The following is a 25758-nucleotide window of genomic DNA, read 5'->3' as shown; positions in this document are numbered from 1 at the left end:
GTCAGTCCTTATTGTGCATGCTTTCTAGCCCAGGTAGCATCCTGGTAAACCTATTCTGCATCCTCCCCAAAGCTACTACATCCTTCCATAAAGGGTTGACCAGAAATGAATGCAATACTCCAGATGTACTGTAACCACTGTTTTATAAAGTTGCAATACAACTTCCTGACTCTTGAACTCAATGTCTCAACCAGGAAAGGTAGGCATACCATATACCACCATATTACCCTGCGCAGTCACTTTTAGAGAACTATAGACTTAGAACCCCAGATTCCTCTGTACATTAACATTTAAGGGTCCTACTGTTCTTTCAAGATGCACTATCTGATTTTACTAGTAAGCTCCATCAGCCATTTTTCTGCCCGTGTCTGCAAATGAACTATATACTGCTACATATAGGCGGTATATAGTACTTTAAGTAATTGTTGATACAATATAATCCACAACTATCTTAGTATCATATGTGAACTTAATAATTCACCCAACATGTTCTTCCAAGTCACTTATCATAAACAGTAGAAGTCACAATACAGATCCCTGCTGTAAACAATTAAACACGCACCTCCAGCCAGAATAAATGCCCTTGATCACTATCCTCTATTTCTATGGACAAGCCAACTCTGAATCCAAACATCCACGTCACCATTGATCCTATGCACCTCAATCTTCTGGATGAGCCTATCATGAGGGATCTTGTCAATCATACAAACTTCCATGGCTCTGACTTACCACTTTCATCATCTCCTTAAAAAAACCTCAGTCAAGTTCGTAACACACAACTTGCCCAGCACAAAGACATGCTGATTGCCTCTAATTAGGCCATGTTTTTTTTCCAAATCTTATTCCTAGTATTTTTCCCCAATATCCACCCCACTCCCAGCAGCGACATGAGACTTACCAGTCAAAAATTAGCAGAATTATCAGTATTTCCTTTCCTGAACTTTAGTTACTTACCAATGTTCTAGGACCTTGCCTATGGCCTGAGATGACATGAAGATTTTGGTTGTTGCCCCAGAAGTCCCATTTGTTGCCTCTTAATAAGCTGAGTATATGCCATTGGGCCCTAGGGACTTTTATCCACCTTAATGTTCTTTAAGAGGCAACACTGCTTCCTCCATTATCTCAATATATTAGTATGGTCTACATTGATATTGTGATCCTCTATGTTCTTCTCCTTGGGGAATACAGGTGCAAAGTAATCCTCTTGCTCTTGATGTATAGAATGCCTTAATATTCTTTTTAAACCCTGCTTTGCCAAGGACTTTCCATGACCCCTCCTGGCTCCTCCAATTCTCTTCACGTTTTTTAACCAACTTCTTATTAGAGGTGAACTTGCCCAAAAACAATTGTTCCCCATCAATTCTCCCCAGTTCTTGCTTAATAAACTCATGATTTGTCATGTCCCATTATCGTACTCTCCTGCAAGATCCATAGTGATCTTTATTCATAGCCTTCTTAAAAATTTAAGGCACTGTGATCTCTTTAACCTCTTCCCACCCTATCATCTTCAAAACTATTGCCTTTTCTTAGCTCCTCCACCTTCACATCTGTTCTCAAGATGAGGCTTTTCTTTTTTGAAAATACAAGATGTCCTTTTACTAAGAACAGGGTTTCCTTTCCATTACTGATGCTGCCCTAACCCACATCTCTTCCATTTCTCACAAAACCCTCCCCCCATCCTTCTGCCACAATCATTTGTCCTTGCCTACCACCCACAAACCTTATTATCTAGCACAACATCTAGCACCACTAAGCACACCTTTCCTTCCTCCATGTTCTGCAGCAATCACTCTCTAGTATGTCTCCCTGTCTGCTCATCCATCCCCACCAAACTCCCTCCTGGCACTTATCCCTGCAAGTAGGACAAGAATTACATGTTCCCAGACACCTTCTCCCTCACAATTCAGAGCCCCAAACAGTTCTTCCAGGTGTGTTGAGACTCCACCTGTGAGCTTGTCAGGGTTATTCACTGCATATGTGGCATCCCCTATATCGGAAAAGATCTGATGTGGATTGAGGAACCACTTCAACCAGATGAACAGCACAAAAGGAGGACATCTCGGTGGCCACACATTTCAATTTGATTTCCTATTCTGACATGTCTATCCACGGCTCTTCTATTGCCATAATGAGGCTACATTCAGGTTGAAGGAGCAATACCTTATTCTGCCTGGTGGCCTCCAACTTGATGGCATAAACATCAACTTCTCTAACTTCTTGTAATTTCTTCCTCTTTTTTCATTCACCATTCTGATTCCCCTCTTACCTCTTCTCTCCTGCTAATCTCCACCTTTGGATGCCCCTCTTCATCCCTTTCTCCTATGATCCACCGTCCTCTTCTATTGATTCCTTCTTCACCCTTTTCAATATTCCACCCATTACCTTCCAACTTCTTACTTCACCCCCACCCTCCTTCACCATCCATTCCTGTAACCTGGTCTCCTCGAGCATCTGTCAGCTTCTTCTCCCCACCACCTCCTTATTCAGGCTTCTGCTCCAATCCTGATGAAGAGGATTGCCCAGAAATGTTTACTGTTTATTCCCCTCCATAGATGCTGCCTAACCTGCTGAGTTCCCCAAGCACTTGTGTGTTTTGCTCAAGATTTCCAGCATCAGCAGTAGCTTATGTCTGTTTCTGCATTCGCGGATAGATTATACCTACTGATTTGTTATTTGTGCAATAATTCCATCTTTCGAGGAATAAATGCTTTGTGTATGGGCAACTCTGGGTTACAGCCATTCAGGTTATGGAAATCAACCCCGACAGAAATCACCAAAAATTTGATAGAGAATAAAATTCACTTTGACAGAGTTTGCTCTCACAGAGGAGGAAGGTTTAAAGGAGATGTGCAAAGCAAATTTTCCCCCTATACACATAGTTTTGCTGCCTGGAAAGTACTGCCAAGGGAAGAGGGGGAAAATCAGATACCATAGTAGGGTTTAAGTATATTCAGATAAGCGAACAGTAGGGAAGAGAGGGAAGTGGACCACATGCAAATGTTGGAATTAGTTACATTGCCATTACATTTGGCATTGACATATGGGCTGAATGGTCTATTCCCGTGCTGTGCTACCATCCATGTTGTACCGTGGCTAACTTATCTCCTTTTTTCAGGTCTGAAAACTGCTCACTCATTTGAAATATTAATTTCTTTATCCAAATATGTTGCCTAGCTTATTTAGCTTTGAATATTATTCATTTTATTTCCCCTCATCCTACATGTATGCATAGCCTGTGGTCAGGTGTAACCATCTTACCACTAAGACCTCTTTTCATAGACCTGGTAACTTGATGCACTGTAGTGTCCTCATTAAGCAATTTCAACTCATCCTATCAGACTCCATTTGTTCTCAACACATCCCTACTCCATCTTCCTTCCTAGAAAATCTAGTTGGATCTCTTTTCTAGTTCTGACAAAGGGTCACAGATCTGAAATGTTAACCCTTTCCTCTTCCACAGATATCAGACTTCAGAAACACGAGAAAATCTGCAGATGCTGGAAATCCAAAGCAGCACACACAAAACGCTGGAGGAGCTCAGCAGGCCAGGCAGCATGCTTAGCAAAGAGAAAACAGTTAACGCTTTGGGCCAAGACGCTTCATCAAGACTTGAGTCCTCCCTCCCACCCATCCAGCCAACATTTTCTGCTTGTACTTCATCCTATTCACATCCTTCATCTCCTTTTACAGTTCAAACCTTAAAATTTCACCCAGACCATAATCAACACATCAAAAATGACCCAACTGCCATATTTTAACTTACCTTAAACAAACAATAATCACACCCAAACAGCAGTTTACTTGGTTGTTGTATATGATTATATAATCTGTAGAAAGGGAAACAAGACCACATTTAAAGCACAAATTCTAAAATGTACCTCTAAAACTTGTGACAAAAACAGTGGCACTCATGTCAAATGTTACAGGGTGGAGCAATGGCTTCAATTACATCCCAGACTTGCATGTGTTGAGGCCTGAGGGACTTGTAAAAACATCTTGCCTTTGGATGCACCTTCCATCCCTCTTACAATATACATCTGGATTCACTTTTCAAGACTTATTGGCTTTCAATGTGGTTGCATTCATGGTTTCAGTGAATCAACTACCAAGTAACTAATTCCAGCCCAAAAGAGCACAAAATTACTAACAATCCAATATTCAGATCCCTTCCTTCACCCCTGTACAATTCAGAAATTTCAAATTATTTTCAAATATTCAAAGGTACATTTCAAAGTACTGCATTAGTTCATTTACCCATAACATGCTAAAACCCCACAGCTGCAAATTATACACCATAGTATCTTTTCCCATCTGCCATGTGTGAATGTAACATGAACAGGCAGGGAATAGAGCAACAGAGGAATACAAACCAAGTTAAGGAGATGAGATTAGATACATTGATATCATGGTGGGTAACCAAATGGTCTGTTCTAAATAGACTTGTTTCTTGTATTTGAAGAATTTCTCATGTAAAATATAACTTGCTAATTCCAAAGATACGCCCTGATCCACTTTGGCTAGCGACCATTTTTCAGTTTTGTTCCTTCTTACATGCTCAAGCCTAATCTGTTGGCCAAGTCTCATCATTAACAACATAACACTTGCCTGGTAGCTTCATGTGCTGATAACTGCACCCATTAAGCTATACCAATTCATCAGTACAAGAACACAAACACAAGAGATTGTGCAGATCCAAAAAAAAATCTACAGATGCTGGAAATCCAAGGGAACACACACAAAATGTTGGAGAAACTCAGCAGGCTAGGCGGCATCATTGGAAAAGAGTAAACAGTTGACGTTTTGGGCCAAGATCCTTCATCAGCACTAGGGAAGGAGGAGGGACACCAGAGGAAGGTGATAGGCAGGTAAAATGAGACAAGACAGAAGCCAGAGAAGGGTCTTGAAGGTGGGGGGGGGAAATATTTACCAGAATGTGAAGAAATTGATATTCATGGAATCAGGTTGGAGGCTATCCAGACGAAATATGAGGGTGCGTGCCTCATTGTGTCAGTAGAAGAGAGCATGTCAGAATGGGAATGGGGACTGGGATTAAAATGGCTGGTCACCAGGAAATCCTGCTTTTTGCAGATGAAGTGAAGGTGCTCAACAAAATGTGCCTCAATGTACAGGAGGTGACATCAGGACAACCAGATACAGGAGATCACTCCAGCAGATTCACAGGTGAAGTGCTATCTCACCTGGAAAGACGTTTGGGGCCTGAATGGAGCTGAGGGAGGAGATGAATAGGAGACGTGTGCACTGCTCTTCTTACAGGGATAAGTGTCAACAGGGAGATTAGTGAGGGATGAATGGATAAGGAAATCTCAGAGGGAGTGATTTCTGTGGAAAGTGGGAAGTAAAGATGTGTTGGGTGGTAGGGTCCTGTTTAAGGTGACAGAAGTTGTGGATAATGATGTGCTGGATGCGACGGCTCATGGGGTGAATAGTGATGACAAGAGGAATTCTATCCCTGTTAAGGCAGCAGGAAGATGGGTTGAAGGGGGATAGAAGGGGGAATGGACCAAGTGAATTTTAAAGGGAGGGTGGATGCTGGAGGCAAAGTTGATGAGATGGACGAGCATAGCATGTGTGCATGTAGCAGCACCAATGCAGTTGTGAATGTAACACAGAAAGTTGTGGAGGACAGCCAGGAAAGGCAGTGAACATTAACTAAGTGGAACAGCCAACCAACGAAAAAGCAGGCATAGCAGGGACCCATGCATGTGTCTATGGTTACACCTTGTACATGAAGAAAATGGAAGAAGCTAAAAGGAAAAATTGTTGATTCTGAGGACCAGTTCTGCCAGAGGGGGAAACTGATTGGGTCTGCTGTTGAGAAAGAAGTGGAGAGCTTTAAGGCATTCTTGATGGGGTATAGAAGTGCATAGAAACTGGACCCATGGTGAAAATGAGACAATCAGGGCCAGGGATTAAAAGCTGTGAGAAGATCAAACACATGTGAAGTGTCACAGATGCACGTGGGAAATACTGATCCCAAGGGGAGAAAAAAGAATCAAGGTACCTGGACACACATTCATCAAGGCAGGAGTAGGCAGAAAATTGGACAGACAGGTTTGTGGATTGTGGGCAAGAGTACAAAACACTTCTTGGCCCACAAGATCTGCAGCAAAAGTGATGTAAGATTCGTTCCCACCTTTTTTCCTGAGAAATTACTTGTATATCTGTCAAAGGGCTACAGACCCAATTAGAGACTGTCGTGGAAACAGGCCCTAGCCCAACTAGTTGATCATGAAAAGATGCCTATCCCATTTATCTATGATTGGACCATATCCCTCTAAGTGTTTTCTATCCATGTATATATCGAAGTGTTTTTCAAATATTGTTTATGCATCTATTTCAACCACTTCCCCAGGCAGCTCCTTCTATATAGCGACCAAATTCAGAATGAAAAAGTTGTCCCTCAGGTTCTTATTAAATCTTTCCCCCTTTTACCTTGTGTCTTCTAGTCAATAGTTACAGAGCATGGAAACAGACCCTTCAGCCCAAATGTTCCATGACAAGATTCCCCATCAAAGTGAATCCCCATGTTTCACCCAGAATCTTCTAAACTTTCCAATCCATGAACTTGTTCAACTGTTTTGCCAAAAAGTGTTATTGTACCTGCTGTAACCACTTCCTCTGGCAGCTCAGTCCGCTACCCTTTGAGTAAAGTTTGCTAAGTGTCTCTCATATTTCATCTGGCTAGCCTCCAACCTGATGGCATGAAAATCGATTTCTCTTCATTTTCTGGCTTATGAACCCTTCCTTTCTCATCATGAAGGGCCTTGGCCTGAAAAGTCAACTGCCTATTCCCTCAGATGCCTCCAGGTAGACTGGAGCATTTTCCTTCAGCTTTTTATGCTTGTTCCTCTAGCTCCAGCTAAATCTCTCATCTTTCCCCATAAACCTATGCCCTCTGGTTCTTGATATTCCAACTCTGGGCAAAAGACAGAGTGTATGCCCCCTACGTTTACCCCTTGTGACTTTACACACCTCTATAAGATCACCTCCCTCTCTCCTATGCTCTATGGAATAAAGTCCTAGCCTGTCCAACCTCCCCACTACCCTTCTAAACTGCTACACCTTGCCCTTAAATTACACTCCTCAAATCTTCTGTGATCACAATTCTATCTCCTTTAACACAGTATTGGAGAGGGATAGGAACAGACAAGTTAGGAAAGCATTTAATTGGAATAAGGGAAAATATGAGGCTATCAGGCAGGAACTTGGAAGCATAAATTGTGAACAGATGTTCTCAGGGAAATGTACACAAGAAATATAGCAAATGCTCAGGGGATATTTGCGTGGAGTTCTGCATAGGTACGTTCCAATGAGACAGGGAAAGGATGGTAGGGTACAGGAACTGTGCTGTACAAAGGCTGTTGTTAATCTAGTCAAGAAAAAAAGAAGAGCTTATGATAGGTTCAAAAAAAGCTAGGTAATGGAAGATCATGAGGGTAGCAGGAAGAACCTTAAGAAAGAAATCAGGAGAGCCAGAAGGGGCCATGAGAAGCCCTTGGCAGACAGGATTAAGAAAAACCCCAAGGCATTCTACAAGTATGTGAACAGCAAGGGGATAAGACATGAAAGAACAGGACCAATCAAGTGTGACAGTGAAAAAGTGTGTATGGAACTGGAGGAGACAGCAGAGGTACTTAATGAATACTTTATTTCAGTATTCACTACAGAAAAAGATCTTGTTGATTATAGGGATTGTTGATATAGACTTACAGCGGACTGAAAAGCTTCAGCATGTAGATATTAAGAAAGAGAATGTGCTGGAGGTTTTGGAAAGCATCAAGTTGGATAAGTCACCGGGACTGGACGAGATGTACGCCAGGCTACTGTGGAAGGTGAGGGAGGAGATTGCTAAGCCTCTGGTGATGATCGTTGCAATATCAATGAGGACGGGAGAGGTTCCAGAGGATTGGAGGGTTGCAGATATTGTTCAAAAAAGGGAGTAGAGATAGCCCAGGAAATTACACACCAGTGAGTCTTACTTCAGTGGTTGGTAAGTTGATGAAGAAGATCCTAAGGGGCAGGATTTATGAACATTTGGAGAGGCACAATATGATTAGGAATAGTCAGCATGGCTTTGTCAAAGGCAGGTCGTGTCTTACAAGGCTGATCAAATATTTTCAGGATGTGACAACCATTGACGAAGGTAGAGCAGTAGAAGTAGTGTATGTGGATTTCAGCAAGGCATTTGAAAAGGTACCCCATGCAAGGGTTATTGAGAAAGTAAGGAGGCATGGGATCCAAGGGGACATTGTCTTGTGGATCCAGAACAAGCTTGCCCACAGAAGACAAAGAGTGGTTGTAGACAGGTTGTATTTTGCATGGAGATCGGTCACCAGTGGTATGCCTCAGGGATCTGTTCTGGGACCCCTACTCTTTGTGATTTTTATAAATGACCTGGATGGGGAAGTGGAATGATGGGTTAGTAAATTTGCTGATGATACCAAGGTTGGGGGTGTTGTGGATAGTGTAGAGGACTGTCAAAGGTTAAAGTGGGACATTAATATGATGCAAAACTGGGCCGAGAAGTGGGAGATGGAGTGCAACCCAGGTAAGTGTGAGGTGGTTCATTTTGGTAGGTCAAATATGATGGCAGAATATAGTACTAATGGTAAGACTCTTGGCAACGTGGAGGATCAGAGAGATCTTGGGGTTCGAGTCCATAGGACACTCAAAGCAGCTGCGCAGGTTGACACTGTGGTTAAGAAAGCATACATTGCACTGGCCTCCATCAATCATGAGATTGAGTTTAGGAGCCGAGAGTTAATGTTGTAGTTATAGAGGACCCTGGTCAGACCCCACATGGAGTACTGTGCTCAGTTCTTGTTGCCTCACTACAGGAAGAGTGCAGAGGAGACTTATAAGGATGTTGCCTGGATTAGGGAGCATGCCTTATGAAAATAGGTTAAGTGAACACAGCCTTTTTCCCTTGAAGCAACAGAGGATTAGAGATGACCTGATAGATGTATATAAGATGACGACAGGTGTTGATTGTGTGGATAGTCAGAGGCTTTTCCCAGGGTTGAAATGGCACAGTTTTAAGGTGCTTGTAAGTATGTACAGAGGAGATGTCAGGGGTAAGTTTTGAGAGTAGTGAATGTGTGGAATGGGCTGCAGGCGACGGTGGTAGAGGCAGATACAATAGGGTCTTTTAAGAGACTCCTGTACATGGAGCTCAGAAAAATAGAGGGCTTGGGTAACCCTAGGTAATTTCTAAGGTAAGGACATGTCCAGTACAGCTTTGTGGGCCAAAAGACCTGGATTGTGCTGTAGGTTTTCTATGTTTCTAAAGTTATTCAGCTGAATAAAATCCCTGAATTTTTAAAATAATTTTCTTCTTTGTCCACTATACCATCTTAGTGTCATTTACAGACTTACTGAACATACATTGTACATTCTCAGCCAATCATTGATAATAACAGGTAACAACAGTCCTAGCAATTACCTTTGGCACTCCACTTGTCACAGGTCTCCAGTCTGTAAAATAACCTTCCATCATCACCCTCTTTCTCCATCAAGGGAACTGTATATTCAATTAGCATGCATTTCTTGGATCCTACGCAATCTAACTTTCTCTGTCAGACAACATAGAACCTTAAAGGTCTTAATGAGGTCCATATAGATTATTATGTCCACTATTTTCCCACATCAACCCTCTTGGTCATGTCAATGAATTTAAGTTCACAAAACATGATCTCACCCCCACAAAGGCTTGCTGACTGCCTGCTTTTCTACACACATGTACATTTTATCCCTGAAAATTGCCTAGATTAACTTGCCTACTACAGAGATTGTCATGTTAATTATTACCAAAGACTAGCCTATAGTTCCCAGGTTCTTCCTCTGTAGCCATTAAAGGCACATTAGCCACTATCCAGTCATCTGGCATTTTACCTTTGCTAACAATGATGCACTTTTACAGGATTCCTCCAATTCCTTCTTTACTTTCCCGTAGTACTCTTGTATATACTGATGGACCCCTGTTGATTTATCTACCTTCATATGTTTTAAGACTTTCTTCTCCTCTTCTGCTATAACTCTAGTCACAAAATCCACCGTGTTTCCCTCTGACACCTCAATCACTTGTCTTTTCCTAATTTTTGCCCTTTTCTTAGGAAAGGTTTTTTATATATTGTCTGAGGAAACTTTCCTGAACACAATAACTTTCACTTCACCTACGTTCAGGCAGTCTCGGTCTATATTTAAAAAAGTTAAAATCCCCCACAATAACAACTCTAACTCTTCTGCAATCTCCCTGCACATTTGTTCCTCTAATTCCTATTGCCTATTAGAGAGCCTTTCATACAATCCCCTTATTTCTCACCTCCACCCATAAAGCCTCACTGGATGATCCCTATAGTAATCTCATTGAGCTACTTTGGGATGTTCTCCATCAGAATTGCAAATCCTCCCCAAGCCTCCACACCTCTTTTCTCCACCTCTATCCTGCCTATAAAACCTGTAACATTTAGCTACCAGTCCTGCACCTCATGTAGCCCATTTCTGTAAATAGTGATTCTGCAATTCTGCATTGTGAGGCTGCACTGACTAATGGCGATCATTTTCCCTACCGTGGACTTCCTGAAAATTTCCAACATATTCTGTGTTTGTTTTTTCTTATCCATGTTCTTTATCCCCTTTCATCTGTCCATATTTGTAAATTTCCACAAACGGGAACAGTTTATCCACAGCAAATTTTGAGCTATTTATTTCAGGTCCATGGTTTCTTTCTTTATCTCTTCCAAAAATGAAGATTTCCATCAATCCTGTCAGGAATTGTACAAGTGATATATCCAATTTCTCTGCAACCTACACAAAAATGTGTCTTTTATAATACTTTACCTTATTCTTCTTAAAATTTCTTTAGCACATCAGACCAAGTTAATCAATAGGGAGAAAATTCTGCAGGCAATTCCTGTAATATGACTGTTCGGGTCACAGAAATTGGCCCTTAAAGAATTTGTGAAAAAATATATAAACACTTAGCTTCTTAGTTCAATTTGCATTTTTTTAAAACACATACACAAATTATATGGCTGGTAATACAGAAAATCAGTGTAAGATCCCTGTACATGAGGGCACCTGTATCTGCACTTATCAAAATGTATTGGATACAGTGGCATTCTTTCTTCAGTTTGTTAGCATGAGCCCAATGCTACTAAACCAGCATTTGAAGTTTGCCAGTACAAACATAATATCTAGGAGACTATTCCAATTTACCTAATTATGATTTTCCAAAACAACTCACAAACCTTCTTGTTCACCTTGCACTATCCATTTGTAATTTAATCTTTCCTTTCTGCCATCTCATCAGTCTTTCTCTTTTGTTCTTTCTTTCAACATACCTTTCTCCATGTTAAATGCTACTAGACTTATCCCCAGTTCTAATAAAAGATCAATCTAAATGTTTACTTTTGACCCAAGTTCCAGCATTTTTATAACAATATCCACCACAAGTGCATCATTTTATTAATTCAGTAAGGAATGGGATCTCTCCCTTGAATTTCATTCTATAACCAACACACACAATGCTGAAAAGAACTCAACAGGTCAAACAGCATATATGGAGGGGAATAAACAGATGATATTTTGGATAGAGACCCTTCATCAGGACTGGTAAGGAAGGGAGAAGCCTGGAGGAAGAAGTGGCATAACTTCATGCCTTCTACAAAAATTTTAAGGTAAAGCACACCACCCAGAGTTCACAAAGCAAATACTTACGCCCAGAAGTCTTCAACTGTATCAAACTTAGCGATAAGTCGCAAGTTTTCTGTCCAACTCTTGGACTTGTCATTTTTAAAATACCACAGTGCCCACCTATAATACAAAACATAAGTAGTGAACTTATCAAATGAACTAAAGCACAGGCTTAATATTGTGAATTAGAAATGATCTTGAACTTGTGTTCTACTCTACACTAATTAACATCCTTGATAGGTTAATCTTCTAAATGCTGTCAATCCTGTGGCACACTCAGTTTTTATAATTTAAAAAACTTCCAACTATGAAAATACTGTTAGATACAACATATTGAAATACAAGTTCAAAGATGTGTCAAAAAAACCATTCTTGCAATGCTTATGAGCCAGAGGTGGAGAACTGACCAAGCACCAATTTGATTATACAGTACTTCTTGCACCAATACTTGCTGTCAAAACTATGTACCAAAATTACAATATTACAGCAGTTTCAGTATTTCAGCATTGGTCTGCTGGTGGCACATTGACATCAGCACCAACTTCCAGAACAGAGGTTCCCGGGATCAAATCCCGTCCGGCAATTCCCATGCCAGGTTGAGTGTTGAGCTCACAACCCGACCTCGTAAAATAAAGAAAAATACTGCAAAATGTCTGTGTGAGGAGTGGTGTGCCACAGTCTTTCGTTCCGCACCTTGTAAGGCATGAAAATGCCCGACGCTGGCCTCTCAGGCCCCGGTCAACGTTGTCATCATTCAGCATTAAAGAATATTAAAAGTTTAAAAATCCCATTTATACTAAAATTTTACACATTTCAGTATTTTGCAGAATTAATCAAGAAGTGCCCCACAACTACTTGGCCAACATTCATACAGCATGGAATTTGGCCCTATAGCCACACCAACAATACAATCTACTAACACTTGATCCCACTATATTCAGCCAGTGGATTACAGATTACAATGAGTTTCATGAAAACAATCAGATTCTCTCTAAATTTACCTTAAACACACATCCTCTGATTTTGGTCTCTTTTTATGGAGAAAACTTTACTATCATCGGTGGTGGGGAAAATGCTAGAGTCGGTTATCAAAGATGTAATAACAGCACATTTGGAAAGAGGTGAAATCATCGGACAAAGTCAGCATGGATTTGTGAAAGGAAAATCATGTCTGACGAATCTTATAGAATTTTTTGAAGATGTAACTAGTAGACTGGATAGGGGAGAGCCAGTGGATGTGGTATATTTAGATTTTCAAAAGGCTTTTGACAAGGTCCCACACAGGAGATTAGTGGGCAAACTTAAAGCACACGGTATTGGGGGTATGGTATTGATGTGGATAGAGAATTGGTTTGCAGACAGGAAGCAAAGAGTGGGAGTAAACGGGACCTTTTCAGAATGGCAGGCAGTGACTCGTGGGGTACCGCAAGGCCCAGTGCTGGGACCCCAGTTGTTTACAATATATATTAATGATTTAGACGAGGCAATTAAATGCAGCATCTCCAAGTTTGCGGATGACACGAAGTTGGGCGATGGTGTTAGCTGTGAGGAGGATGCAGGGCGACTTGGATAGGTTAGGTAAGTGGACAAATTCATGGCAGATGCTATTTAATGTGGATAAATGTGAGGTTATCCACTTTGGTTGCAAGAACAGGAAAACAGAATATTGTCTGAACTGTGGCCAATTAGGAAAAGGGGAGATGCAACGAGACCTGGGTGTAATTGTACACCAGTCATTGAAGGTGGGCATGCAGGTACAGCAGGCGGTGAAAAAGGCAAATGGTATGTTGGCATTCATAGCAAAAGGATTTGAGTACAGGAGCAGGGAGGTTCTACTGCAGTTGTACAAGGCCTTGGTGAGACCCCACCTAGAATATTGTGTGCAGTTTTGATCCCCTAATCTGAGGAAAGACATTCTTGCCATAGAGGGAGTACAGAGAAGGTTCACTAGATTGATTCCTGGGATGGCAGGACTTTCATATGAAGAAAGACTGGATCGACTAGGCTTATACTCACTGGAATTTAGAAGATTGAGGGGGGATCTTATTGAAACGTATAAAATTCTAAAGTGATTGGACAGGCTAGATGCAGGAAGATTGTTCCTGATGTTGGGGAAGTCCAGAACGAGGGGTCACAGTTTAAGGATAAAGGGGAAGCCTTTTAGGACCGAGATGAGGAAAAATTTCTTCACACAGAGAGTGGTGAATCTGTGGAATTCTCTGTTGCAGGAAACAGTTGAGGCCGGTTCATTGGCTATATTTAAGAGGAAGTTAGATATGGCCTTTGTGGCTAAAGGGATCGGGGGTATGGAGAGAAAGCAGGTACAGGGTTCCGAGTTGGATCTGAATGCTGGTGCAGGCTCAAAGGGCCGAATGGCCTACTCCTGCACCTATTTTCTATGTTTCTATATTTACCCATTCTATGCTCCTTAATTTTGTATACCACAATCAGAAACCCTTTAAACCACCTTTGCTCCAAAAGCAAAATAAATCTAATCTATCCAGTGATGTGCTCCATTTCAGGTGTTAACCTGCTAAATATCCTTTGCACTCTCTATTTCAATTGTGGCATATAATAAAGATGTACCTGTTCTTATATTCAATGCCCCAGCTAATGAAAGCAAGCATCTGATACACTTTCTCCATCACCTTATATTACAATGTTGCAAACTTCAAAGATCCTTCCATTCTACAATCCTCCTTCAGGCCCTACCATTGTGGATATCCCCTAGCACCTATCAGAATTAAATCCCATTTGCCATTGATCTGCTCACCTTACCAATTGACTTAATATCATAAACATACTGCCCACAATCAACATCAAATATTTTCATGACATCTGCAAAGGCTAACCTTCGACATTCAAATCTAAATAGTTAATAAACATGACATACAAACTGCCCTATTGCACCACAAATCTTTTCCTGCTTACCTTAGTACCACACACATTTCTCAAAACTCAAACTGCCAATCAATGTATCTTCTATCTTTACTAGCATCTTCTGTGTAATTACATGGATTCTTGTTCAGCAGCCTTGGCACCTTATCAGAGGCTTTTATCAAACTAGGCATCCACTTATTCTCCTTTTGTCTATTCTGTTTGTTATTTCCTCGAAAAAATTGGGATTAATTTCTCATTAATCCAGTAACTAGACAAACAGCATTACAATATGAAGATCAGCTGCTGTCAGTGTAGAATTTCTTCATTATAGTGTTCACTTATTAATATGATCACTCATTTACTTAAAAAAATGACAGTATGCAGAGGTTTGGAGCACAACTAGCATAATGTGTGGTACGTGTCTTTGTGAACTAATTTAAGCATAGAATAAGAAATACAAGTATTTCTACTTATCTACTATTTCTATTTTGTAGTACTCATTCAGTTCTACAGAGTAGAACCAGAAATAGAATATACCCTAGAGACTGAAAGAGGTAGCTAAAGAGGTTGTAGAGGACCTGGTAGTGATTTTTGAAGAATCATTTGATTTGAAATGGTTCCAGAGAAGTGGAAAATCACAAATATCAATCCACTCTTTAAAGTGAAAAAGAGCAAAGATCGGGAATTGTAGACTAGTTATCTGAACTTCAATGGTTGGCAAGATGTTAAGCATCCATTAACACTTTAGGCTGAAGTCAGCATTGTTTCCTTGAGGGGAATTCTTGTCTGACAGATCAGTTGGAATTTAAATAACAAGCAGAATAGACAAAGGAGAATAAGTGGATGCTTACTTTGACAAAAGCCATGGCTGCTAAACAAGAGCCCATGGCATTATATAGAAGACAGTCGAGATAGGAGATTCGTTGACTGGCAGAAGGTAAAGAGTGAAACTGAAAAGAGCCTTTAAAGGTTGGCTGTCAATGACCGGGGTGTTCCAGTACTTCTCACGTTAATGATCTGGAAGATGGAATTTATGGTTTCGTGGCCAATACAAAAATAGGTGGAGAGGCAAGTGGTGTTGAGGAAGCAGGGTGTCTGAAGGAGGACTAAGACAAATTGGGAGAATGGACAAAGTAGCAGGTGGAATACAGTGCAGAAAATTGTATGGTCATGCACCTTGGTAGAAAGAATAAAGGCATAGGCTTTTCTAAATAAGGAGCAGACTGGGCTTCAAAGGAACTTGGGAGTTCCAGTGAAGGATGGTGTAAAGATAAATTTGCAAATTGAGTCAGTAGTAAGGAAGGCAAACAATTTTAGCATTAATTTCTAGAAGACTAGAATATAAAAGCAAAGATATAATGATGAGGTTTTATAAGGCATTCATCAGACCACATTTGGAATACTGTGAGCAGTTTTGGGCCCATATCTAAGAAAGGAAGTGCGGGCATTGGAGAGGGTCCAGTGAAGGTCTACAAGAATGATCCCATGAATGAAAGGGTTAACTTATGAAGTGTGTTTGCTGCCCTGCACATGCTGGTGTTTAGAAGAGGTATCTCATTATAACCTATCGAATATTGAGTGGACATGGGAGAAGATGTTTCCAAAAGTGGGAGAGTCTAGGACCAGAGGATACAGCCTCAGAATAGAATGCTCATTTAGAAGATTAATGGGGAATAATTTCTTTACCCAGAAAGTAATGAATGTGTGGAATCTATTACCAGAGGTAGCTGTGGAGGCCAGTCCCAGAGTATATTTAAAGCAAAGGTTGATATGTTCTTGATTTAGTAAGAGTATCAAAGGTTACAGGGAGAAGGCAGGAGAATGGGGTTGAGGGGGAAAAGCAAATCAGCTATGATGGAATGGCTAGGCAAACACAGAGAAGCAGGATTAGGCCATTCAGCCCTATGACATGATCCAAGATCTTTTAAATCCAAGTTTTGAGGAAGGTGAACCTCAATTTAAGTCATCAACCTTGACAATCCTTAGGAATTTTGATATATTTAAACTCTAACATCTGAAATGGAACTTGAAGCTAACTTGATTGAAAATTTAAAATTCCTCTCAGATACTCAGACCTATTTGCACTTCCCAAAAGTGACAGAAAGTTACAAATCCCTAGGTATTACAATTCCCACCTTGCTTATTTTATCTTGATGTACATTAACTGACCTGTTCTGTAGAGGATGTTTCAGATATTGATCTTGGGTTGCATTTTCTGAGCACGCATCTGGTGTTGCTCTATCAGTTTCCAGTACTTCAGTTATTTCTTGCTGTAAAATAAATACAGAACTGAGCATCCTACATAAGCTTTACTATCTTTTAAACAAAACTGAGACTCAAAGCTACAAAAACATGCTTCAACATGTTTATGCAGAGGATCCAGTTAACCGTCTCACCACTGGAATACAAGCAGAATTAGGACATTTGGACCATTAAGTTTGCTTTGCTGTTCAATCTTCACTAATATTTGTTTCTCAATCCCATTCTCCCTGTAACACTGCAATCAAGAATTTTTCAATTTCTGCCCTAGGTATTCTCAATGACTTGACCTCGATAGCAACGAATTGCACAGATTCAGCACCTGGAAAAAGGCTGAAGAAATCCCTTGTATCAGTTCTAAAAAGACGACTCTTTATTCTGAGGCTGTGCCTCTAGATTCTTGTACAAAAGAAAAGAAACTCTCCATGTCCACTTGATCTAAGCCTTTCATTATCCTGTAGGGGTTTTCCCCCCTTCTGAACACTATTGAGTACAGACCCAGAAACATCAAGTGCTCCTCACACATCAAGTCCTTCATTCATGTAAACCTCTGCACCCATTCTAGGGCTGCACATTTTTCTTCCAATACAGGGCCCAAAATTGCTCCCAATGCTTCAAATGTTGGCTGATCAACATCTTATAATGCCTCTGTAGTATATTCCCTCAAAATGATTGCCAACACTGCATTTGTCTTCATTACTACCATCTCAGTTTGCAAGTTAACTTAAGGAAATTCCCAAGTCCCTTTTACCTCCATTTCAAAATTCTTTCCCCATTTAGAAAATAGTGTATGACTCAACACTTCTTTATACTGTATTCTAATTGCCACTTCCTCAACCTAAGTTGCTCCAGTCTTTCTGCAGACATCATGCCTCCACAGCACTACCAGCCCATCCATTTATCTTTGTATTATCTTCAAACCTGACCACAATGCCCGTAATTCCTTCATCCAGATAAAAGTGAAAATTATCCCTGTGGAACTCCAAGACACCAGCAGCCTTTCTGAAAAAGACCCTTATATCTCCATACTCTGCTAGTCAGCCAATCTTCTATCAATGCTGTCATCTTTCCGCTAACACCATGAGCTCTTGTTTAGCAGCAACTTTTGTGTCATCTTATCAGAGGCCTTCTTCAAAGGTATCTTGAAACATTTGTCAGGCAAGGATTTCAGGTTTTGGCACCTTCTAGATTGCATCACCATTGCAGAACCAAGGTTGAAGTACTGACAAGCACAACACATTTTTATTAGCACTTTCCTAAAAGGAGGCAAAAAAATGTTACTGAGCTACAAGAGGGGAGGTAATTCAAAAATATTAACAAAGGAACATTGAGGATTTTCTTAAACATACAAAGCTGTAAAGATTTGCATGGAAGTTCTTCCAGCAGCTTTCTTTTTTGGTTCCAGATTTCAGTCCTGTGACTCAGGGTCAAGACCTTCTAAAATATTGCTAGTCCAGGAAACAATAAGGTAATATGTTACTTGTCCAATAAGGACACACATAAAAAGTTCTGATGCTACAGTTGCACCACTGTGTACTGAAATAGCATAGCCATTGAGTGGTACAGCATAGAAGCTTTTGTCCCACAGCATCCATGCCTTTGAGAAGAAACTGGGTGATGGAGGAGTCTAGAAAGGAGCACAAGGAGTGTGTGTAACCTGAAAATACAAAATTAAATGTTCGTACTATTGAGCTGTAGACTACTCAGTGGAATTTGAGCACCTGTTTTTCTGGGTTTTTTTTTGGATTTACCCTGACTTATCAGTGGGGAAAGGGAAGGAGATTTGAAACTGGGAACTTGGGTCAGAATTGCAGTCAGAATACAGGTGCACTGGAAATCAGTTATCTGATACAGGATGATGCAAGGGAAAGAAATGCAAGTGGTGTTGCATCCCCTGCAGTTATAAGGAAATGTGGACCAAGGAGTGGTCTCTGCACAAGACAAATAGGTAAGGAGGAAAAGATGTAGCTCAGCATGAATTCTTAGCGCAGTTGATGGAAATGACAAAAGGCAGAAAGCCTCATCTTGAGAACAGATGTGGTCAAAATGAAGAAATGAGAAAAAGGGATGTGCAATACTAAGCTCAGCTTTGAATGAAGTATTAAAACTTGCAGTCTACATGTTGGCTTTGACATATTCTACATTGTGCCAATCACTATAAAAGCTACTCCACATGTCTATATCCTTCTATTCCTTGCCCTTTGATGTACACTTTCTAAATGCTTCCTAAACATTGTTATCTGCTTCCAACACTTCCCCTAGCATCATGATTTAGGCACAAAACAGTTTTTTAAAAACTTCCCCCCTCTCAATTTAAAGTCATGCACTCTAGTATTTGGCATTTCCACTTTGGACAAAAGGGCCACCTATGCATTAAATATCAGAGCACAAAAAATATGCTCTCATAATTTTATATACTTTTATCGCAGTGGTCCCAGCTTTCAAAGCTTCCAAGAAAACAGTCCACATTTGACCAGCCTTTCCTTATAATAGATAAAACTCTAATCCAGGCAACATCCTGATGACAAAGCAAAACACACAGACTGTTGGAGGAATTAATGCTGCAGGCCAGGCAGCATCTATGGAAAAGAGTAAACCTGTTAAGCCCCCCAATCTCCCCTATGAATGATTCCCACTTCCCACACATTTTCCTCAAAACCCAAAACCTTTACAACCACTCTGCATCACAACCCCACCCTTTCACCTACTGTAAAAATTCACTTTAAACATCCCAAACCTTCATTGGCCCAACTTTCCCTTATCCTGTAGCCTCTGTATATATCCCTTCCAGATAGCCTAACACTCCCCCTTTTCTCCCAATACCTCTTCCAGTATTACCACTTTCCCAGTAACCCAAAATCCACACTCCCCCCCCCCCATTTTCCATACATACGGAAATCTGCTATCTGCCCAATACCACCAACCCAAACACACTAGTCTCCTGTCAGCCCAAAATCCTGCTTTCCCGCACCCATTGCACTCTCCGAACAAATCAAAAAACCCCACCCGCTCCGCACTTCCACCAGTCCTAGAACTGTCCCCCCCTCAAAGGGCCCAAAACCGTCTTTCCCACGCCCACTCCCCACCCAATCTTTCTCGACTCCCTCCCCACTCTCCACAATCTCAGTCCAGCCAGTTCGAAATAGCCTTCCCACATCCTATCCCCGCCCACCGTCCATCCAATATCTCCATCATTCTACCCAACCCCCCCTCCACACACGAACCTAGCAAAGTCTCCCTCTGCTACCTGCCCTGCGATCCACCCCAATCCCCGTTCCCCTTCCCACCACCACACCTCGCTAAATCACAATGCCTCCCTTCCTCGAGTTCATGACATCTCCAGGCCCAATGTTACTATACATCTAACTCCTCGAAAAGTAAAAGGAATAATATCTCCGCATGGAGCTTTGCGTTTCACTTCAGAGAACCGCACAAACCGCACGCCATGCTGGTTACCTGAGTCCACACCAAGTCATGATTTAGCTAAACTACTCTTTGGGAAACCATAGACGTAACTGAACACCCACTTCAAGCAAATAAACAGTGAGCGAGCAGCCCGGACCCGATTTGATATTTCCCCAACCCTGCCGAACCCTTTTCCCTTCTCACCGGCTCCGAGGCCGCTACCGGCTCCGCAGTCGCCATCTTGCTCTGACCGCAATCCCTCCCTCTGCACGCTCTCCACCCGCGCTTATTCGCCAATCAGCGAGCGGCCTTGGGGCAACTGAATCACGTGCTGTGTTGCTGGTTGATTTTAAAACGGAGCAAGTCCGGGCAGTCGGCAAGCTGTCAATCAGAGCGTCCCTGGGGATTCGGTTTGCCTCTGCACACGTGGTCTCTTAAAATCTCAGTGACCAACGTCAAAAGTAACCATTCCACCCTGACCGTCAAGTGACAGATCCTTTTCTTATTCCTGTAAAATTCAATGAATTTCTGTGGACTTTTCAAAATTACTACAGAATCTTATCCCGGTATTCTTTGAAGTATGTACCAACCGTAGCCTAGTTCATTCAGGTACATCACAATATACAAAAAAAGTCGTGTCCTGAGTTGTCAAACCTACCGTGTGTGTGATGAAATCTCAGCTCTGCCGAGTATAATCTTTACCTAGATTTCACAGCCGTATTTTAAGAAGAACTACCCCCCCCCCACCCACACACACACACACACACACACACACACACGCACACGCACACGCACACAAACGCGCGCAACACTTGTCAGAATCAGGTTTATTATCACCAGCATGTGACGTGAAATTTGTTAACTTAGCAGCAGCCGTTCAATGCAATACATAATATAGAAGAAAAAATTACATAAACAGAATAATAATAAATAAATAAGCGAATCAATTACAGTATACATATATTGAATTGATTAAAAATCATGTAAGAATAGATAAACAGTATATTAAAAAACAGACAGTCAGACATACTTTATTGATCCCGAGGGAAACTGGGTTTCGTTACAGTCGCAGCAACCAAGAATAGTGTAGAAATATAGCAATATAAAACCATGAATAATTAAATAATAATAAGTTAATCATGCCAAGTGGAAATTAGTCCAGCACCAGCCTATTAGCTCAAAGTGTCTGACACTCTGAGGGAGGAGTTGTAAAGTTTGATGGCCATAGGTAGGAATAACTTCCTATGATGCTCAGTGTTGCATCTCGGTGGAATGAGTCTCTGGCTGAATGTACTCTTGTGCCTAACCAGTACATTATGGAGTGGATGGGAGACATTGTCCAACATGGCATGCAACTTGGACTGCGTCCTCTTTTCAGACACTACGATCAGAGAGTCCAGTTCCACCCCCACAACATCACTGGCCTTACGAATGAGTTTGTTGATTTTGTTGGTGTCTGCTACCCTCAGCCTGCTGCCCCAGCACACAACAGCAAACATGATAGCACAGGCCACCACAGACTCGTAGAACAACCTCAGCATCATCTGGCAGATGTTAAAGGACCTCAGTCTCCTCAGGAAATAGAGACGGCTCTGACCCTTCTTGTAGATAGCCTCAGTGTTCTTTGACTAGTCCAGTTTATTGTCAATTTGTATCCCCAGGTATTTGTAATCCTCCACCATGTCCACACTGACCCCATGGATGGAAACACGGGTCACCGGTGCCTTAGCCCTCCTCAGGTCCACCACCAGCTCCTTAGTGAGGTAGTGTCCAAGGGTTCAATGTCCATTTAGAAATTGGATGGCAGAGGGGAAAAAGCTGTTCCTGAATTGCTGAGTGTGTGCCTTCAGGCGTCTGTACCTCCTACCTGATGGTAACAGTGAGAAAAGGCATGCCTGGGTGCTGGAGGTCCTTAATAATGGAATCTGCCTTTCTGAGACACTGCTCCCTGAAGATGCCCTGGGTACTTTGTAGGCTAGTACACAAGATGGAACTGACTAGATTTACAACCCTCTGCAGCTTCTTTCAGCCCTGTGCAGTAGCCCCCCCCCCCCATCCAGAAAGTGATGCAGCCTGTCAGAATGCTCTCCATGGTGCATTTATAGAAGTTTTCGGGTGTATTTGTTGACATGCCAAATCTCTTCAAACTCCTAGTAAAATATAGCCGCTGCCTTGCCTTCTTTATAATTGCATCAATATGTTGGGACCAGGTTAGATCCTCAGAGATCTTGATACCCAGGAACTTGAAACTGCTCACACTCCACTTCTGACCCCACTATGAGGACTGGTATGTGTTCCTTCGTCTTACCCTTCCTGAAGTCCACAATCAGCTCTTTCATCTTACTGACGTTGAGTACCAGGTTGTTGCTGCGGCACCACTCCTGGCATATCCCACTCTTGTATGCCCTCTCGTCACCACCTGAGATTCTACCAACAATGATTGTATCATCAGCAAATTTGTCAATGGTATTTGAGCTATGCCTAGCTACACAGTCATGTGTATATAGAGAGTAGAGCAGTGGACTAAGCACACACCTTGAAGTGCACCAGTGCTGATCATCAGCGAGGAGGATATGTTATCACCAATCCCCACAGATTGTGGTCTTCCTGTTAGGAAGTCAAGGATCTAATTGCAGAGGAAGGTACAGAGGCCCAGGTTCTGCAATTTCTCAATCAGAACTGTGGGAATGATGTTATTAAATGCCGAGCTATAGACGATGAACAGCATCCTGGCATAGGTGTTTGTATTGTCTAGGTGGTCTAAAGCTGTGTGGAGAGCCATTGAGATTGCACCTGCCATTGACTTATTGTGGCAGTAGGTAAATTGCAATGGGTCCAGGTCCTTGCTGAGACAGGAGTTCAGTCTAGTCAAGACCAACATTGTAGATGTGAGTGCTACCGGGCAATAGTCATCAAGGCAGCTCACATTATTCTTCGTAGACATTGGTATAATGGTTGCCTTTTTGAAGCAAGTGGGAACTTCCGCCCGCAGTGCTGAAAGGTTCTCCCATGTATTTCTCAAGATCCTATGCCACAACAGCATTACAATTTTTTTACATATCTCGTGTTTATTGTGTCATTGGAAATAACAAAAACCTGCAGGTTCTAGAAGTCTAAAATAGAACTACATCTGTAGAAAAAAAACAGAATTCATTTTCATGCTCGAGACTTTACGTCAGGATGGGAAGCTGAGATAAATGTATTTTAAATTGCAGAGAATGTGAAAGGATGGATAGGATAAATGGAGTAACGCAGAAAACAGAGGGGGAAATGCTAATGTATTAAGGACCCCACCATCAAGGACATGCCCTCTTCTCATTACTACCATCAATGGGAAGGTACAGGAACCTGAAGACCCTATGTTTTAAAAACAAATTCTTCACCTCCACTATCAGATTTCTGAACAGACCATGAAAATACTTCACTTTTTGCACTATTTATTTTTATATATTTCTTATCATAACTTATAGTAATTTTAATGTATTGCACTGTACAGCAGCAAAACTAATTTCATGACATATATCTGATTTCAGAATTCGCGCATGTGGAACTCGTGGATAAGGAGGGCCGACTGTACAATATGATCAAGTACAGGGGAAGCAGAAGAGCCAGTTGTCTTTGTTTCCCACACCTACCACCCCCCCATCCATTTTGTGGACTCTGAAATGATCTTTGCTCTTAGATAATCTAATTAGAGCAGCTGAATGTGGACACAGGAAGCTTCAGGTAATCTGCTAAACCTGAGACCATTCTCAAATCAAGTAGCTATTTGTTATTTAAAAGGTGTGGACTCTGAGGCTACATCCACACTGAGCTAGTTAATTTTGAAAATGCCGGTGTCGTGAAAAAATGATAGGTGTTCACACCAGGCGTTTCTGAAAATATCTCCGTCCACATTAAAACAGGTATTTGGGCAAACCTCCTTCTACTGGGCACACGTGCAGGACATAGTTATGGAAAACAAGCGAAGAAGAAACGGTATACTATTTCCATTTCCTCCTCTTAGTTCAAGCAAACAATGAAATGCCACGCTGCCACCATCATCTGTTCCAGCATGTCATGACAGTCTTTTTAAAAAGCTCCGGTTACCCTGTACACACTACACTGCCCAGTCAGCATTTTCAGATTTACACACTGTGCAGAGCATTTTAGAAAAGCTCCATTTTCGGTGGAGGAAAACACCGTTTCAGTGTGGACAGAGGGCCAAAACGAAGAGAAAAAGCTTTAGTTACAGATTTATCCAGTCTAGTGTGGATGACTGATTCTTGATTCCGGGTCAGTCTAATCAGAGCAATAAATCTGAGACCATTCTCGGAGGAATATCTACTTATTACATAAAATGCCAGACCCACCAAAGATGCAATTTGTAATCTTGTTAGACTTGGTCTGGGTTGCCTCATTTAACTGGTTTGAACCAGTCAGAGTTGAAAGACACAAATGCACAAGGCTGGGGTGGGCAGAACCATGAAACAACGTTGGTTGTAGCCCTGTACAATGGCTAGTAAAAAGAGGACCCAGGTAGGTCAGCTGACCTTGAGCCAATGGGATGGAGATCAATTGATGAGGAACAGAATAAAACTCAGGAGCTCCAAATACACAAGAGTGATAACTCTCCAGCAACCAACCATTGTGGGTAAGAAGGTCCCCACGAACATGTGGCAATTGGAACCACAAAGAGTGCCCGTAGACATTGTAGACTCCTTTCCCAGGTAATACCTTTTCTCTTCATTGACTGTTCATGGAGTGTCAGGGACTCTAGTAGGTTGCACACAAGTAGATATTTGTGAGCCCATGTGCTTTTTAGATGAAACAATAAAAGTTACTTGTTGGTAAATACAGATTCTCTGTGCCTCACTGATCATTATTATAAGGAGTGATTCTTTTAACATATCCAAGTGCCTATCTAAATGTCTCTTAAAAGCCTCTAATGTATTTGCCTCTAGCACTACACCAGACAGCACATTTCAGGCATACACCACTCTGAGCAAAAAACTTGACCCTCACATTCCTCTTGAACCCTACCCCCTCTCAGCTTCAATGCATGCCCTCTGGTGTTAATTAGACATTTCAGCTCTGGGAAACAGATACTCCCTGTCCACTCTATGCCTCTCATAATCTTGTAAACCACTGTCAGATCTTCCCCCTCAGCTTCTGATGCTCCAGAGAAAACAACCCAAGTTTATCCAGCCTCTTGTAATAGCACATGCCCTCTAATTCAGGCAGCATTTGGGAGAATCTCTTCTGCACCCTCTTCAAAGCCTCAACCTCCTTCCTATAGTGGTGTGACACAGAACTGTAGGCAATACTCCAGATGTGGCCCAGCCATTGTTTTATAAGGTTGTACCATAACCTGACTTTTGAACTCAATGCCTCGACTCCGGAGTTGATTATCTGTTATTTGTGAAGCGGGGTGCCGTGCGCAATCATAATCGGATGAAAAACGGACATGGGAGCACGGAGGAACATCTGGAAATCTCCAGGAGACCTTCTTCATTGCTG

At 41.6% G+C, this 25758-nt stretch overlaps 1 protein-coding gene across 2 annotated transcripts in view; it reads right to left on the bottom strand.

Moving 5' to 3' along the window:
• The window catches only part of eif4e1c (eukaryotic translation initiation factor 4E family member 1c), a 76289-nt gene that overhangs the window by 17017 nt on the left and 33514 nt on the right, over positions 1-25758 (bottom strand). The window contains exons 1-4 of one of the 2 annotated variants that reach the window (XM_059947285.1): positions 20464-20604; positions 16765-16865; positions 11740-11835; positions 3764-3827 (exon numbers count right to left, since the gene is read on the bottom strand). In XM_059947285.1, coding sequence (XP_059803268.1) covers positions 3764-3827; positions 11740-11835; positions 16765-16865; positions 20464-20499 — 297 coding nt within the window. In that variant the 5' untranslated portion in view covers positions 20500-20604. Of the gene's footprint in view, positions 1-3763; positions 3828-11739; positions 11836-16764; positions 16866-20463; positions 20605-25758 lie in introns of those variants that run through there. The other variant, XM_059947284.1, reaches the window with a different exon arrangement.

This window comes from Hypanus sabinus, chromosome 22 (assembly GCF_030144855.1).
Source record: "Hypanus sabinus isolate sHypSab1 chromosome 22, sHypSab1.hap1, whole genome shotgun sequence".
NCBI lineage: Eukaryota > Metazoa > Chordata > Chondrichthyes > Myliobatiformes > Dasyatidae > Hypanus > Hypanus sabinus.
Note: the sequence above shows the minus strand (reverse complement) of the source record. Positions and strands in the feature narration are given on the sequence as shown.